Source organism: Heterodontus francisci, chromosome 48 (assembly GCF_036365525.1).
Source record: "Heterodontus francisci isolate sHetFra1 chromosome 48, sHetFra1.hap1, whole genome shotgun sequence".
Lineage (NCBI taxonomy): Eukaryota > Metazoa > Chordata > Chondrichthyes > Heterodontiformes > Heterodontidae > Heterodontus > Heterodontus francisci.
This window is the reverse complement of record NC_090418.1, coordinates 11,983,277-11,998,999: the sequence shown is the minus strand read 5'-3', so window position 1 is coordinate 11,998,999 and position 15,723 is coordinate 11,983,277. Positions and strand designations below refer to the sequence as shown.

Genomic DNA, 15,723 nt, shown 5'->3' with positions numbered 1-15,723 from the left:
CTGATTCCCACACGGTGCCCCTCCCAGCAGAGGAGGGGGCGGCACCACGGCCTTAGCTCATGCCGAGTGTAGTGCTCCTATCACTACCCGGGCTGACATTAACTGGGTGATCACTGACCAGGGATATAACTATCTGGGAGCGCCCCAGCCGGCACTGTTGTATCATAACGATGGGCCAAATGGCCTCGTTCTGTGTTACAGTGACTAACGTTAATACACTGTCAAACATTTCAAGCAGAGATGGGACACAATAATCGCTTTTTAAAAAAAGGTACAAAGAGTAACAATGAATGTGATCTCTCAGACAGTATTAACAACCTGCAATGCACCAGACATTGAAAGGTTTGCTGGCTGACTACAGGAACAAGGCCCTTTCTCAGCTACGGGTCACTTAAATCCTTGCATTAGTTACAACCCGGAGATAGAGGGAACTGTAACAATTGCTCATTTCTCTGCCAGGCCTCTGGTGGCAGTGCCCAGTGCTGCAGCAGTGTGGGACTGGATGGAGGGACAGGGTGGCACCTGAAAGAAGACCAGCATTACAGTGGTTGGGCGGGAAGGAGGGGTGTCAGGGGAAGGAGTCCCACCCCAATCCTGAACCAGTGGTTTGTCTTTCGAGATGGTGAACCTGCACGTTTTAATATGGGCAGAATGGAACAGATCAGAAATAAAGGTGAACAAAAAAATAGATAAGGACGCAAAGAGGAGTGGGGAAATGGTCGGTCATTGACAGGCCCAACTGCTACAGGACATCACTGAATGGCTCCAGCACAGGAGGCCATTCAGCCCATCGAGGCTATGCCAGCTCTCTGGCAAGAGCAATCTCCGGTCACTTTTCCCCATAGCCCTGCAAATTATATATTTTTTTGGCTTCAAGTGCTGTGCTGGGGTATCTCCGCCCGCAGACCCTCCAAATCGCTTTGTGCACTGTGCGTTGCATTGAGGAGCAGCAACTCATGATGTTGACAGAAGCAGCAAGGTTTCCCGGGCACAGCAAGACACAAACAGCGAGATAACACTTTCTCGGGTTGGTTGAGTGAAGAGCTTCCCGGCTCTCCCCATACTGCCGCAGGATCTTGCAGCTTCCACGCCTGTACCTGAATTGGCTGCGATTTTTGTTCCCTCAGCTCACAGAGTTGGGTGTGTGCAAGCGCGCCTGGAGTGTTGAACCAAATCAAGAGGATTGGTGCACCATGCATCGGTAGATGAACAAAATATATATTTTGAATGAACGGTAGAACACAGCGGAATTGGTGTAACAGTTTTAAAAAATAAAAAGACACAGAAACAAGCCCGAGATACCAACAGAGCAGCTCGTCAAACAGTAACAATGGGACGGACTGACTCCGGGTCCCATCCCCACCAGGTTATTCCTCTAGTCTTTGGAACGGAAAGGTGCCTTTCGAGACGCAAAACTGATCAGGTGGAGGGGCTGTCACAGAAGTGGGAGGAACGCAGTGGGCGTTAAGCATTGGGAAGGGGCAGGTGGGAGGAACAAACTGGGGAGAGTTTGTTCATTATCAGTAAATCAGTAGAGACCTAAAATTTAAAAAAAGAGTTGAGTTTCTGCTTTCTATTGTAGATAGCAGTGGCCGTGGCCTCCCCCACCTACGAGCAGGTGATTGTTTTCTGCAGAAGGCGTGTGGCAGTTTCGAAACCTGTCGTTTCTGCCCCCTCTGCATCAGGCCCTCCCTGCAACGAACACAGGCACCAGCCGGGCAACCCGCAATACTGGGTTCTCCAGCTCCCCTTCAATCTCAGGGTGGGGTGGCGGGGGGGGGGGGGGGCGGGTTAACAATGGTGAGAGATTAAAAACTCCTTTACTCTAAAAACCAGCCTCTGAGAATTGTCCAAACCCCAGCAGGGAGTGGAGACTGCTGGCCCCTCCAAGTCTCATGCCTAGAAACTGGACAGTTAACAGCACCTAGGCAGAGATGTATGCAAATTAACGGGATTATACATTTCACCCCCCCCCCCCCCACTCCCCACCCCAAGGTTCCACAGTACAAACCCCACCAGCACAGAAGTTTTGGACACTCCTGCCCCAAGAGTGTTCTACCGGTTGTTAAATAGCCGGGCTTTCACTCGAGTCCATGGGTTCCTTCATCCCGAGACCCGCAGCTATTTAATCCTTTAACCGCCCCCCACCCACCTCCCTTTCTCCCCAACGCCCACCCTCAAAAGAAACACCCCCCCTGCAGAGTCCAATGCTGTCTGAGAGAGAGTCGTAGCTTCTGTTGAACTGCCTAATTCCCCCTCCCTTCCCCGAGCTGTGTCAGGAGATCCCGGTAGAGCCTGCACTGGTATTTGGTTGCTAATAGGCTCGCCGATTACAGTATTGAAATATTTCAATGCCTCATCTCCCCCACCCCACTCCCTCCCTCCCCCAAAGTATAGAAATGTGTGTGTACTGGCATTAAGTATGTTACAGCTGTTGGTCGACTCTTGTGGTTTAAGGCGATTTTTGGAAGAGTCACATGCTGGAAGTATTACAGGTCACTATAAGAAGGGGTTGGTGGATGTGCTTCCTGCTGCAAACTGTCCAGGCGCAGCTCCAGTCTTCAGAGAGAGAGAAAGAACGAGAGAGAGAGAGAGAGAAAGAAACATGTTAATGATTAACCAGTGAATATCAGTGATGTTTCAATCCCCACCCTCAACTGTTTTCTTCCCACTTCCTCTTCCTGGGAGCCCACCTTCTGATAACATCTATCCGTTACCTCGCCCTGTTGGCCAGTCCTCACTGGCGAGCGCTTGGCAGCCTATTCGACCATGGAAGGCATCACATCTGCCAACAGGGGTCAGTGATGAGGAGACGGGGATGCTGTTTTTTTTTTTTACACTGCCACTACCACTGCCCAGACTGGAGATTCTGAGGTCAAACATAGCCCCACCCAGCTCAACAACCAGGGGCACTGTCCCGCTTAGACCTGCTCCAGTTCCGATATTTTATTCCTGATGGTTCAAGCATTCGGGTAAAGGCACTTCATTCAAATCCTTAACCTCTGCAGCAAGTGCTTTTTTAAAGTCTCAAGTTTATTTATTTATTTTTACACACCCAAACGACTTGCAGGTTGATAGGTAAATTGGCCATTATAAATTGCCCCTAGTATAGGTAGGTGAATATAGGGACAGGTGAGTATGTGGTAGGAATATGGGATTAGTGTAGGATTAGTATAAATGGGTGGTTAATGGCCGGCACAGACTCGGTGGGCCGAAGGGCCTGTTTCGTGCTGTATCTCTAAATCTAAATCAAGTCAAATCAGGTTATTTCCCACTTTAACTTACCTTGAATACATTCCTGGGATGTGGGCATCGCTGACTAGGCCAGAATTCATTACCCATTCCTAACTGCCCTCGAGAAGGCAGCGATAAGCCGCCTTCTTGAACCGCTGCAGTCCGTTTGGTGTAGGTACACACACAGTGCGGCTAGGGAGTGCCAGGATTTTTACCCAGCGACAGTGAGGGAACAGCGATATAGTTCCAAGACAGGATGGCAATTGGAGGGGAACTTGCAGGTGCTGGTGTTCCCATGCGTCTGCTGCTCTTGTCCTTCTAGGTGGTAGAGGTCGCGGGTTTGGAAAGTGCTGTCTAAGGAGCCTTGGTGTGTTGCTGCAGTGCATCTTGGAGATGGTACACACTACTGCCACTGTGCGCCGGTGGTGGAGGGAGTGAATGTTTGTGGATGGGGTGACGATCAAGCGGGCTGCTTTGTCCTGGATGGTACATCATCTTCTCCTGAACCACCTTCCAAATTCTGCTTTTTCATAGTTTAAGGGGAAGTTGGATAAACACGTGAGGGAGAAAGGAATAGAAAGATATGCTGATAGGGTGAGATGAAGTAGGGGGTGGGAGGAGGCTCGTGTGGAGCGTAAACACCAGCACGGAGCAGATGGGCTGAATGGCCTGTTTCTGTGCTGTAAAAATTGATGCTTAAAACCTTAAGAAAACATTATTAGCTCACCTGCCTGTCCCGAACATACTGAGATAAAGCTTGATAAACATGTGCCAATTAGGCTTATCCCAAAGCAGTCTCACTTGTGTGTGAACACTTCCCGGCTTTTCTACATAACAGTGGCTGTGGGTTCTTTCACGGTCACCAACACATTTCTAATCCTGGTCTGTAGCCTGCTGTCATGGTCTGATTAGCCTACCTGCCATTTTAGCCCCCTCCTATTTTCTCCCCCCCTCCCTAGAGGAGCAGCTCCACATCAACAAAGTTGCAATCGAACCCATGATAAGGGAAGTGACAGGTGTGAACTTGAGTCCGACTCTTTAAAAACTGCACTCAGGATGTGGGCATGGCTGTATTTATCACTTATCACCATTAGGGGCTGAGCGGGGTGGGGGGGGGGGGGGGACCTTCTTGCTTAATTCTTACAACCGAGTGGTCACTTAAGAGGGCATTCGGGGTCAACCATGTATATCCAAGGTTGACACATGAGCCAAACTGGGCAAGGGAGACAGGTCCCCTTCGCGAGACAGTTTCATGAACAATCCTCACAGTTTACAGGGTTGCTTTCTTCTGCTTGTTGCCCTAATGCCGGTCAGTAAACCAGCTCGGAGTCACTTAACGCAGTGATGTGACCGCGACACTACAGTGCTGTGGCCTGAGCACGTTGCTGGTTAGTGCACAGTTTACCATCTCCCCCTTTGAAAGACGTCAGTGGGACACGTACCATGAACGGGTTGCTCGGCACTCCACCTCCTTGTATCAATGGCCCCATCAGTCGCGGCATTGCTTTGGGTTGCCCAAAGGCACCAAACCCGGCTCCTACACACACACATACAAGAGGGACCAGGAGTCAATATATCGACAAAGACAAAGACTGAAAAACCGGGTCCCTTTTTATTCAGCAACGCAGATTATGGGGGCGATACAATAGAAGTGCTTAAAATTATGAAGGGCCAGGACAAGGCAGGTAGGAGGAGTAGTTGAGGAGTAAGAGGCCATGAATACAAAATTAAATGCAAGAGGTTTAGAACAGAGGGCAGGAGAACGCCTCTGAGACACAGAGTTATGAAGCTGTGGAATTTACCTCGAGGTTTAGAGGTTGAAGGTGAAACTGCGTCAACAGATTAGATGGGATAGGGTGCATGAAGGACAAGGGGTTGAAGCATTGGTTAGGCTGAATAGCCTCGCTCCATGTACGTAAACCAATGGGGGGAGGTGGGAAGTAAAGACACATTGATAAATCAGGGAAGATGGCAAACTTGAGATGCTGCTCCAGAGAACGCGCAGACCAAGATCTGTGTCCAGGTGGCTGGGCTACAGAAAGGGAGGTTCCCCCCATTTACTATTGCAGGATAACTACACACTGAGGAAGTCCATTCAGCCCTTCTTAATTCACCCTCATGGGATAGACAGAGGTGAACCAACAGCTGAATCCCAGGAATCATTTGCGAACCCACTGAGTAAATCGGCAGGTCTGCAGTCATTCTGAACAGGAATAGGAGGAGGCCATTCAGCCCCTCGAGCCATTCCGTCATTCAGTTAGATTGTGGCTGATTTGTATTTAACTTCATCTACTGGCTTTGGTTCCATACTACCCTTATATTAGAGTCATAGAGTTACTTACCCAACAAAAGTCTATAACTTCTATTTTCAACATTTTCGATTAACCCTCAGCCTCAACAGCTTTTGTTTGGTGGGGGGGGGGGGGGAAAGAGACTTCCAGATTCCCACTCCCCTGAACGGCCTGGCTCAAATTTTCAGGTTCTGCCCCCTTGTTCTGGACACCCCCCAACCAGAGAAAATAGTTTCTATCGACCCGATCGAATCCTTTAATCGTCTTAAACACCTCGATTAGATCACCCCTTAACCTTCTTCATTCGAGGGAATACAAGCCTAGACTACAGGTACAGCGCTGACTAATACTTCCCAAAGGGGAAGGTTATGGGACAGCAACCCAATATCCTTCACTCTGCCATCGATAGGCCTCCTAATGTAACCCTTTTAGCTCTGGGGTCATTCTGGTGAATCTGCACTGCGCCCCCTCCACCTAATATATCCTTCCTGAGATCCAGGGCCCAGAACCGAATGTAGTGTTCGAAACAGGAGTATTTATATCACGATGCACACTACTCTAAAGGGAGCAGGGGGGCGGGGGGGGGATTTATAAACATTACCGTTTTGTTGCTGGGCAAAGGCTTGTTGCTGCAGGAATGCCTGCTGCTGGGCAAAAGCCTGTTGCTGCTGCGTGTAGCCTTGCTGCTGCTGCGGGTAGGACTGCTGCTGCTGCGTGTAGCCTTGCTGCTGCTGCGGGTAGGACTGCTGCTGCTGGGCATACACCTGCTGCTGGGAGAAGGGGTGCTGCGGGAATCCTGCGAAACCCCCCGGGACAGAGGTGGCTGGAACAGATCCGTACCCCGCGGGCACTCCGCCGTACATCGGAGCTGAGTGAAAAGAAAAAAGGCGTCAGGGGAAGGATCGCTTGTTTACCCGCAATGCGGTTCCCCCAGGCGTGCTCAGTAACGCACGGAAGATCCAGCAATTGTAATAACATTGGGTGCCAAAAGCAAGTAATTTTTCAATAAAATTATGCTGGATGGAATTGTGAATCTTATAAATGTATTCTGATAACCAGCCCAGTCGATGAGTCACAAAGCCAGCCACACCCCTTCATTCTTGCCCCACTCCCCACCCTCACCACATTCCCCGCAAACTCAGTGCTTGGTGCAATGAACATCCTAGCTCCCCTATGGACCCGGACCCTGGGAGGGGTGCCAGCAAGCCCCAGTGCGCAAGAAGCAGTCTCACTCCTACGCTGCTGAGGATTGCGCCGAGCCCTCTACCTCCTGTTTCTGCCTGAGCCCGAAGGTGCAGGCCCAGCTTCTCTTACAGTCTCTCCGGGCTGGAATACAATCTCACGGCTTCCTCAGTCGCTGCACCAGGATATGCCGCATCCCTGCAAACCCACAGCTGAGACAACCATTCACGCATTGATTCGGAGGGTTCTTTAACCTCAGACAGTAGCCCCAACAAATCATAGAATGGTTCCAGCACAGGAGGCGGCTATTCGGCCCGTCTTGTTTGTGCTGCTCTCTGGAACAGTAACACTTGTAGTCCCACTCCGCTGCCTTCTCCCCGTAGCCCTGCAAACCTCTCTTCAGATAAGAATCCAATTCTCTTTTGAAGGCCTCAATTGAATTTGCTTCCACCACACTCCCAGGCAGTGAATTCCAGATCCTAACCACTCGCTGCGTTTAAAAAAAATGTTTTTCCTCATGTCACCTTTGCTTCTATTGCCAATCACCTTAATTCGGTGTCCTCTGGTTCTGGATCCTGCTTACAGCTATCTATTTATGGTGACACTTCTACAGCAACATTTAACAATGAAACCCCTTCTGCAAACATGCAGCATAGAAAAATCCTGTATGTAAACAATTGCCTGTCACAGTGCAGGCTCTGGCCAGGAGGTGGTGCTGTTGGGCAACTTTCTGAAGACTGCAATCCCGTACATGAAGAAAAAGCATATCCGTAAACTGCCTGCAGGTAATATGGAGAATTTACTAGAATCTTGAAACCAATACTGATGATACGAACACAGTACATCATTACTATTGACTATACACTGCAGTTTTGGCATAACATTCACTAAATACATCCCAAAGGAGAAAGTTAGATGTTAATGACCTGATTTCTTTCAATCCCCCACTGGCGGTCATGTCCTCAACAGCCTCGGCTCTGAAATTCCCTCCATAAACCTTCCCCTCCTTAAATGGCTCCTTGAAACCTACCAAACTGAGCAAGCTTTTGGTCACCTATCCTAATGTCTCCTTACGTGGTCAATTGTCCCTGCTGGGAAGCGCCTTGTGATATTTTACCACGTTAAAGGCACTATATAAATGCAATGGTGTTGTTGTGACAATACTGCAGTACATGGAGGAGGGTAACCTCTTCGGACAAATATCTTGAAGTGCCAGGCAGAGTGCAGAATTTGTGCATTCTGTCCTACCCACTGCCTGAGACTGCGACCCTGGGACGGTTAATATTCATGCTAGCTGCTTTGTACAATTTCCGAGGAAGCACTGCAAGTAATGTGGCATTTAACTTGCAGCAACGGCTGTGCCGTCATTAATCCTCCAGGACAGACAAGATCATTTTCAAACCCTCTCATTGCATCGTCGCTACGGAGTCAGCTGATCCCAGCCAGGGCAGTGGCTTGCAAGGAGCTGCAGTTAGCCCCAGTGCTCCGCCGTTGGGCGCGGGGTACAGGAAGGGTAAGGGTTGCCAATGCCCCACCCAACCACCCAGGTCGAATTGTCCGCTGAGCCTCCCGGCCAACCCATGAAAGGATGGGCGTTTGTTCAAAAAAGCGGCCAGCAGCCAAGGACCCGCAACCTGGCGACAATCAGTGCTCTCAGGAGGAAGATGAGGAGGAGGAGAATAATCGGAGGTGGTAAGAAAGCAAAAGGTCAGTGCGACTTTTCACCGATATATGAGAGGGGGGGGGAAAGAGAGGGGGGGGGGGAGAAGAGGGGGGGGGGGGAAGAGGGGGGGGGGAAGAAGGGGGGGGGGAAGAGGGGGGGGAGAAGAGGGGGGGGGAAGAGGGGGGGGGGAAGAGGGGGGGGGGAAGAGGGGGGGGGGAAGAGGGGGGGGGGAAGAGGGGGGGGGGAAGAGGGGGGGGGGAAGAGGGGGGGGGAAGAGGGGGGGGGGAAGAGGGGGGGGGGAAGAGGGGGGGGGGAAGAGGGGGGGGGGAAGAGGGGGGGGGGAAGAGGGGGGGGGAAGAGGGGGGGGAAGAGGGGGGGGGAAGAGGGGGGGGGAAGAGGGGGGGGGAAGAGGGGGGGGGAAGAGGGGGGGGGAAGAGGGGGGGGGAAGAGGGGGGGGGAAGAGGGGGGGGGGAAGAGGGGGGGGGGAAGAGGGGGGGGGGAAGAGGGGGGGGGGAAGAGGGGGGGGGAAGAGGGGGGGGAAGAGGGGGGGGAAGAGGGGGGGGAAGAGGGGGGGGAAGAGGGGGGGGAAGAGGGGGGGGAAGAGGGGGGGGAAGAGGGGGGGGAAGGGGGGGGGAAGGGGGGGGGAAGAGGGGGGGGAAGAGGGGGGGGAAGAGGGGGGGGAAGAGGGGGGGGAAGAGGGGGGGGAAGAGGGGGGGGAAGAGGGGGGGGAAGAGGGGGGGGAAGAGGGGGGGGAAGGGGGAAGAGGGGGGGGGAAGAGGGGGGAAGGGGGGGGAAGGGGGGGGAAGAGGGGGGAAGAGGGGGGGGAAGAGGGGGGGGAAGAGGGGGGGGGAGAGGGGGGGGAGGGGGGGGGAAAGAGGGGGGGAAAGAGGGGGGGAAAGAGGGGGGGGAGGAGGGGGGAAGAGGGGGTGGGGGAAGAGGGGGGGGGGAGAGAGGGGTTGCAAAGACTTACCTGGCGCCATTCCGTTGCTCTGGAAAGGGTTGGTAGAAGCTGCCTGCGGCGTAGCAGACGAAGCAGCAAATGGATTACTGAAAGCTGAAACGCAAGGCAGAGAGAGAGAGAAAAAAAACGGGGGAGAGAAGGTTAATGATGCACAGTGAACAATACACCTCACCAGGGAGAGCAACCAAGCACAGAGCATTGAAACCACCACAGAGACTTCAAGCACAAGCACAAGGTGGTGGGGTCCTTTCTCAAAGTTAACATTCCCGGCCCTCCTGGCATGCAAACTTCTGTTCTTCGGGTGGGGGAATGATATACGTCCGGAAGTTAAGAACTGAAGAGCAAGAAAATAAAACTGTAAAAGTGAATTGTTTATAAAGATACCTCCAAAGCTAGACGTGTTGGTGGTGGCAGCTTGATGTGTAGGCACTTGGCTTCCACTCATTGTCCCGGAGATACTAAAACCAAAATAAGAACAGAAGTTTTTAGCAGTTGGTAACTTATTCCAACAACATAAAGGCAGCATCACCCTTTGTCTAACCCCCGTGCTGTACCTGTCCTGGGAGTGTTTGATGGGGACAGTGTAGAGGGAGCTTTACTCTGTATCTAACCCCGTGCTGTACCTGTCCTGGGAGTGTTTGATGGGGACAGTGTAGAGGGAGCTTTACTCTGTATCTAACCCCGTGCTGTACCTGTCCTGGGAGTGTTTGATGGGGACAGTGTAGAACGAGCTTTACTCTGTATCTAACCCCGTGCTGTACCTGCCATGGGAGTGTTTGATGGGGACAGTGTAGAGGGAGCTTTACTCTGTATCTAACCCCCATTTTTTTTTTTTGTCCTGGGAGTGTTTGATGGGACAGTGTAGAGGGAGCTTTACTCTGTATCTAACCCAGGTTGTACTTGGTCTGAGAGTGTTTGATGTTGACAGCTCAATGGGATGGTGCTTGACTGCGTGAGATGGTGTGAGCCAGATACCAGCTGTGATGCTAATACTGAAGTTATTAGGAATAGAGACAGGGAGAGGTGTGAAACGGGCTGCCAACTCACTCTCACCTGTTTTTGCACGATTACGTGCGGCCAAGATCTACCCCAAGGCGTTCAATTCCTCAGCACTGACATCATTCAACTTGACAAATACAATAAACAACAAAAGGAAGGCTCGCTGTGGAAAGGAGAGGCAGGGAGGGAAGAGAGGTCTCCACAATACCTGCTAGTGCCAGCACTGGCATTATTTGAAGGCACTCCGATACTGAAGACACTGCTGTATTCAGCTCCTGTATATTGGCTCGACGGGACGGTAGGCTGGCCGGTGGACGCCGATGAGGTGAAAGTGAAACCAGACATCTGACCACCTGCTGCTCAGAAATATCAGGGAAGAAGGAAACTAAGTTAATGTGCTGCCCTTCTCCCCCACAGGTCCTGGGGCTCAGTGCCACAGGCACCATCCCGTGCCTCCCTCCACCTTTCACCCAAGGGATCAGTCCTCACGTTAAGTCACTCAACTGTAGGAGAACATCACAACCCAGGCTCAAGCTCAGCATCATTCAGCAGGGCTTGTGGGGTATGAACCAGGAGTAGGCCCATTTCCTTCCACCTCCCTAACCCACGCTACAGAGCTCAAGTTTCATGTCACAAGCCCCGCTGAACAACAAACCTGGAACTCACCTGCATTTATATGGCGTCTTTCACATACTGAGATGTCCCGAGGCGCTTCAGAGGCATAACCATACAAAATTTGACACCGAGCCACGTGAGGAGATATTTGGACAGGCGAACAAAAGGAGGTTTTAAAGAGCATCTTAAAAGAGGAGAGAGGGCTGGAGAGGCAGAGGGGTTTAGGGAGGGAATTCCAAAAGATTTGGGCCCAGGTGGCCGACGGCACAGTTGCCACTGGCGGAGCAATGGAAATCGGGGATGCACAAGAGGCTGGAATTGGAGGAGCACAAGAGGGTTGTAATGCCGGAGGAGTTTACAGATCGATAAGGACGGGGCAAAGCCCATGCAGGAGCTTGGAAACGAGGATGAGAATTTTTAAAACCGAGACATGGCCGGACCAGGAGTGATGGGTGAACGGGACTTGGTGCGAGTTAAACATGGGCAGCAGACTTTTGGACGAGCTGAAGTTTACAGAAAGTGGAAGGCTAGATGCTGGCCAGGAAAGCATTGGAATAGTCGAGTCTGGGGGTAAGAAAGGCACGGATTAATCAGGGATAGTCAGCATGGATTTGTTAAGGGAAGGTCATGTCTTACTAACTTAATGGAGTTTTTTCAGGAAGTAACAAGGAGGATTGATGAGGGTAGTGCAGTGGATGTGGTCTACATGGATTTTAGTAAGATATTTGACAAGGTCCCACATGGCAGACTGGTCAGTAAAATGAAAGCCCATGGGATACAGGGGAATGTGATCAGTTGGATCCAGAATTGGCTCAGTGACAGGAAACAAAGGGTAATGGTTGACAGATGTTTTTGTGAATGGAAAGCTGTTTCCAGTGGCGTTCCACAGGGCTCAGTGTTGGGTCCTTTGCTGTTTGTGGTATATATTAACAATTTGGACTTAAATGTGGGAGGCATGATTGGGAAATTTGCTGATGACACAAAAATTGGCCGTGTAGTTGATAGCGAAGAGGATAGCTGTAGACTCCAGAATGATATCAATGGTTTGGTTGAGTGGGCAGAAAAGTGGCAAATGGAATTCAATCCAGGTAAGTGTGAGGTAATGCACTTGGGGAGGGCAAATAAAGCGAGGGAATACACAACAAACGGGAGGGTATTGAGAGGGGTAGAAGAAGTGAGAGACCTTGGATGCATGTCCACAGGTCCCTGAAGGTGGCAGGACAGGTAGATAGAGTGGTGAAGAAGGCATATGGAATGCTTTCCTTTATTGGCCGAGGTCTAGAATTCAAAAGTAGGGATGTAATGCTGGAACTGTATAAAACGCTGGTTAGGCCACAGTTGGGAGTATTGCGTACAGTTCTGGTCACCACATTACAGGAAGGACATAATTGCTCTGGAGAGAGTACAGAGGAGATTTACAAGAATGTTGCCAGGGCTCGAAAGTTGCAGCTATGAGGAAGGATTGGATAGGCTAGGGTTGTTTTCCTTAGAACTGAGGACGCTGAGGGGTGACTTAATTGAGGTGCATAAAATTATGAGGGGCCTAGATAGAGTAGACAGGAAGGACCTGTTTCCCCTAGCGGAGAGGTCAGTTACCAGGGGACACAGATTTAAGGTGATTGGTAGAAGGATTAGAGGGGACATGAAGAAAAACCTTTTCACCCAGAGGGTGGTGGGTGTCTGGAATTCACTGCCAGGATTGGTGGTGGAGGCAGAAACCCTCAATTCTTTGAAAAGGTACCTGATTATGCACCTGAAGTGCTGTAACCTGCAGGGCTATGAACCAGGTGCTAGAGGGTGGGATTAGATTGGGGGGGCTAGTTTGTTCGGCCGGCACAGACATGACGGGCTGAATGGCCTCCTTCTGTGCTGTAGTTTTTCTATGGTTCTATGGATGAGGGTTTCAGCAGCAACGGGAGCTGAGGCAGGGGATGGGTCAGGTTATAGCATGACTCCACGCTTTACTAGCTAAGCCACAGAGAGTCACTTAGAGAAGTTGAAATGACCCAAGAATAGGTGAGGCTGATATATTGAGCCTCTACTGGCCGATGGAATGGACAGAGTTGATCTGCATTTTCACAAGTGAAAATGGCCGGTCAGTAAAGCTTCATTCCACAGCACAATCAGTTATTGAATATCGAACAAAAGCGCAGGAATGGAGTAAAAAACAGACTTGGCAAAATTACAACTAAACTTCCGAATGGTGCCGCCCCTTGGGGAGGGGAGGAGAGAGATTTTGGCCGTGGGTTGAACGTATATGGTGCAGTTAAAAATCAGAAAACTAGAAATATCTTTGCTTTCATCAGGATTTGGTATATTAACATCCAGACCCAAATTTTGATTTAGTTATCCTGGATAGTTTCAAGATTCCATACAATGGGGTTTGGTCCATTGGGATTCGGTACAGTGGAAGTGAATGGGAGAGAATTTGGTCCATTGCGATTCTATCCAACGAGAGTGAAGGGAAAGGGGTTTGGTCCATTGGGATTCCATGCAACGGGAGTAAATGGGGAGGAATTTGGTCCATTGGGCTTCTGTCCAACAGGAGTGAATGGGAAGGGTTTAAAGGGCATGTGGGGGTTTGAAGTGACAGCGGGCGACCGCCAGGTCTCCAACAGCAGGATCAGTGATCGGCAGAAGTCGGGGCAGGTGCCCGTCAGAATCTCCGAGGATGGCAAATAACTGAAACCACGTTTCATGTCCCCAAGCCACCAATCGGCTGCCCATGCCTAGTTGCCTTGAGAAGTTGTGTGTGTCTACAGCTTGGACAGATTGCGGGCCTGTGGTGGTAGTGAGATTTTAATATAAACACAACTGAGTGCCCTGTTCGGCTGTTTGAGTAGGAATTGCGTGATTAGCATAGCACATGCATGCCAATGCCAGTTCCAGTTCCCTGAAGGCAACTTGTGAACTAACTGGGGCTTTACCACACTCCCCCAGCTTCCAGGCTCAGTTTACTCTGGCGCCAGTCCACAAAAGACCAGATATAATTGAATCTGATTTTACAATTTGCCATGGTGAAATTTGACCCTGACTCAGTGGCAGGGCTAACCCTTTGTGTGCTAGGGAAAACCCAAGGCTCAAATAAGCCTCAGTCAACAATGGCACGTCATGAGCTGACCCAGAATATGCCAACGACTTGCGTCTGATAAAGACTGGCAAACACCCGAGCCAGTCATACTACGCAGACAATTCATCATCCAGCACGACAGAGTTATAGGAACAGGAACAGGCCCTTCAGCCCCTCGAGCATGTTCCTTTTAACTCCATTTACCTGCCTTTGCTCCTTAATCCTCAATATCCTTCCGTAACAAAATGATAAATATTCAGTACACAAGGTGTGCCCGACCCTTTCACGAAAAAGGCAGCACATTCCAGTAATGTCAGCAACGTACATCATCTGTGAAGTGGAATCCGTCCCCTGCTTGGAATGAATCAATGACTAACTAAATGGGTCAAGGACAGTGATTGCAAAGCTCAGCTGACCAGAGATGGTGATCCAAATAGTGGAGAGCAAAAAATATCTTCCCCTTTTTAAGTATCCAATGCTAGGATCAGGACACTCCCAGGGCAGGTACAGCACGGGGTTAGATACAGAGTAAAGCTCCCTCTACACTGTCCCCATCAAACACTCCCAGGATAGGCACAGCACGGGGTTAGATACAGAGTAAAGCTCCCTCTACACTGTCCCCATCAAACACTCCCAGGATAGGCACAGCACGGGGTTAGATACAGAGTAAAGTTCCATCTAAAATTGTACCAAAAATGTGCCACGGCCCCAAAACAGCTAAATGTGACTATAGTTCCCAGTCACTGCCAATTCATCCTGGGATTGAGCCAGGAAACTTCCCTATCTACCTGGGGAGATATCAAGGAGAGCTGCTATTAGAGATACAGACATGCAGAAGGTTGGGTAACTCAGATGTCCAGGCTTGCCCATCACACTCAATCTGACAACTCTCACACCCGACACAGAAGGCTGCTGGATCGCCTGCACGAGGACCCTGTACCTGATGCTGCAGACAGATCTTTCGACTGAGCTCCTTCAGGGTCATGGAGAGACGAGGTCGCGGCGGGCAGGCATGACCCGGGAGACTCTGGAACAGCTGTGGTGTGTCCTTTAAGAGCTAAGCCCTTTGCATGTTACAGGCTGCACAGCTGAAGTGAACCAGCCTGTAACCAGGCAAACCTTGTGCAATGAACAAGTCAGGGAACGAGGCGGCGGCACCCTTTAAATGCAAGCTTTTTCAACAAAAAAAAAAAGCAGGGTGGACAACACAACGAGGCCAAAATGCAACTGATGGATAACTGCGCTGCACGGTGCGGGACAAGACCATATATGAAGCGCGCTCGCTGACCTGGGCTGGCATCTCAAGTCAGCACAGCAGCTGAATCGGATTCAGCAGCTCTGGAATGGGAGTGGAAAATCAACCGGGAGATTCTGCACCCAACATCCATCCAGGAGGTAACCAATGGCGTCAATAGCCAGGCATTACTCAATGTCCATGTTCAGACAGGTCTCAGTGGGGGGGATTTACCAACATAACCTGAGCACCAAAGGGTGTTAAGAGAAGGGGGGAGGGGGGAGGGGATGGGAAGCAGAGGTAGTACTTAAAGCCTCGCCATGAGAGTTGGATGTACTGGAGTAGATGGGTCAAAAACATTTTTTTCCATTACTTTCTGCAAGGGTCTAGCTCTGGTCCTCATTACACTGTGGCCATATTAGCAAAAGCCTGTGTTTGCACACATTGGAGAGTTGGGAGCAGTGCTGGAGATCT

At 50.7% G+C, this 15,723-nt stretch overlaps 1 protein-coding gene across 4 annotated transcripts in view; it reads right to left on the bottom strand.

Moving 5' to 3' along the window:
* Positions 1-1,198: 1,198 nt before the first annotated feature.
* LOC137357357 (arf-GAP domain and FG repeat-containing protein 1-like) overlaps positions 1,199-15,723 on the bottom strand; it is a 72,148-nt gene continuing 57,623 nt past the window's right edge. For 3 of the 4 annotated variants that reach the window (XM_068023622.1, XM_068023624.1, XM_068023625.1), the window contains 6 exons: positions 10,539-10,686; positions 9,716-9,789; positions 9,341-9,424; positions 6,127-6,393; positions 4,677-4,771; positions 1,199-2,559 (listed from right to left, as the gene is read on the bottom strand). In XM_068023622.1, coding sequence (XP_067879723.1) covers positions 2,500-2,559; positions 4,677-4,771; positions 6,127-6,393; positions 9,341-9,424; positions 9,716-9,789; positions 10,539-10,686 — 728 coding nt within the window. In that variant the 3' untranslated portion in view covers positions 1,199-2,499. The remainder of the gene's footprint in view (positions 2,560-4,676; positions 4,772-6,126; positions 6,394-9,340; positions 9,425-9,715; positions 9,790-10,538; positions 10,687-15,723) is intronic. The other variant, XM_068023623.1, reaches the window with a different exon arrangement.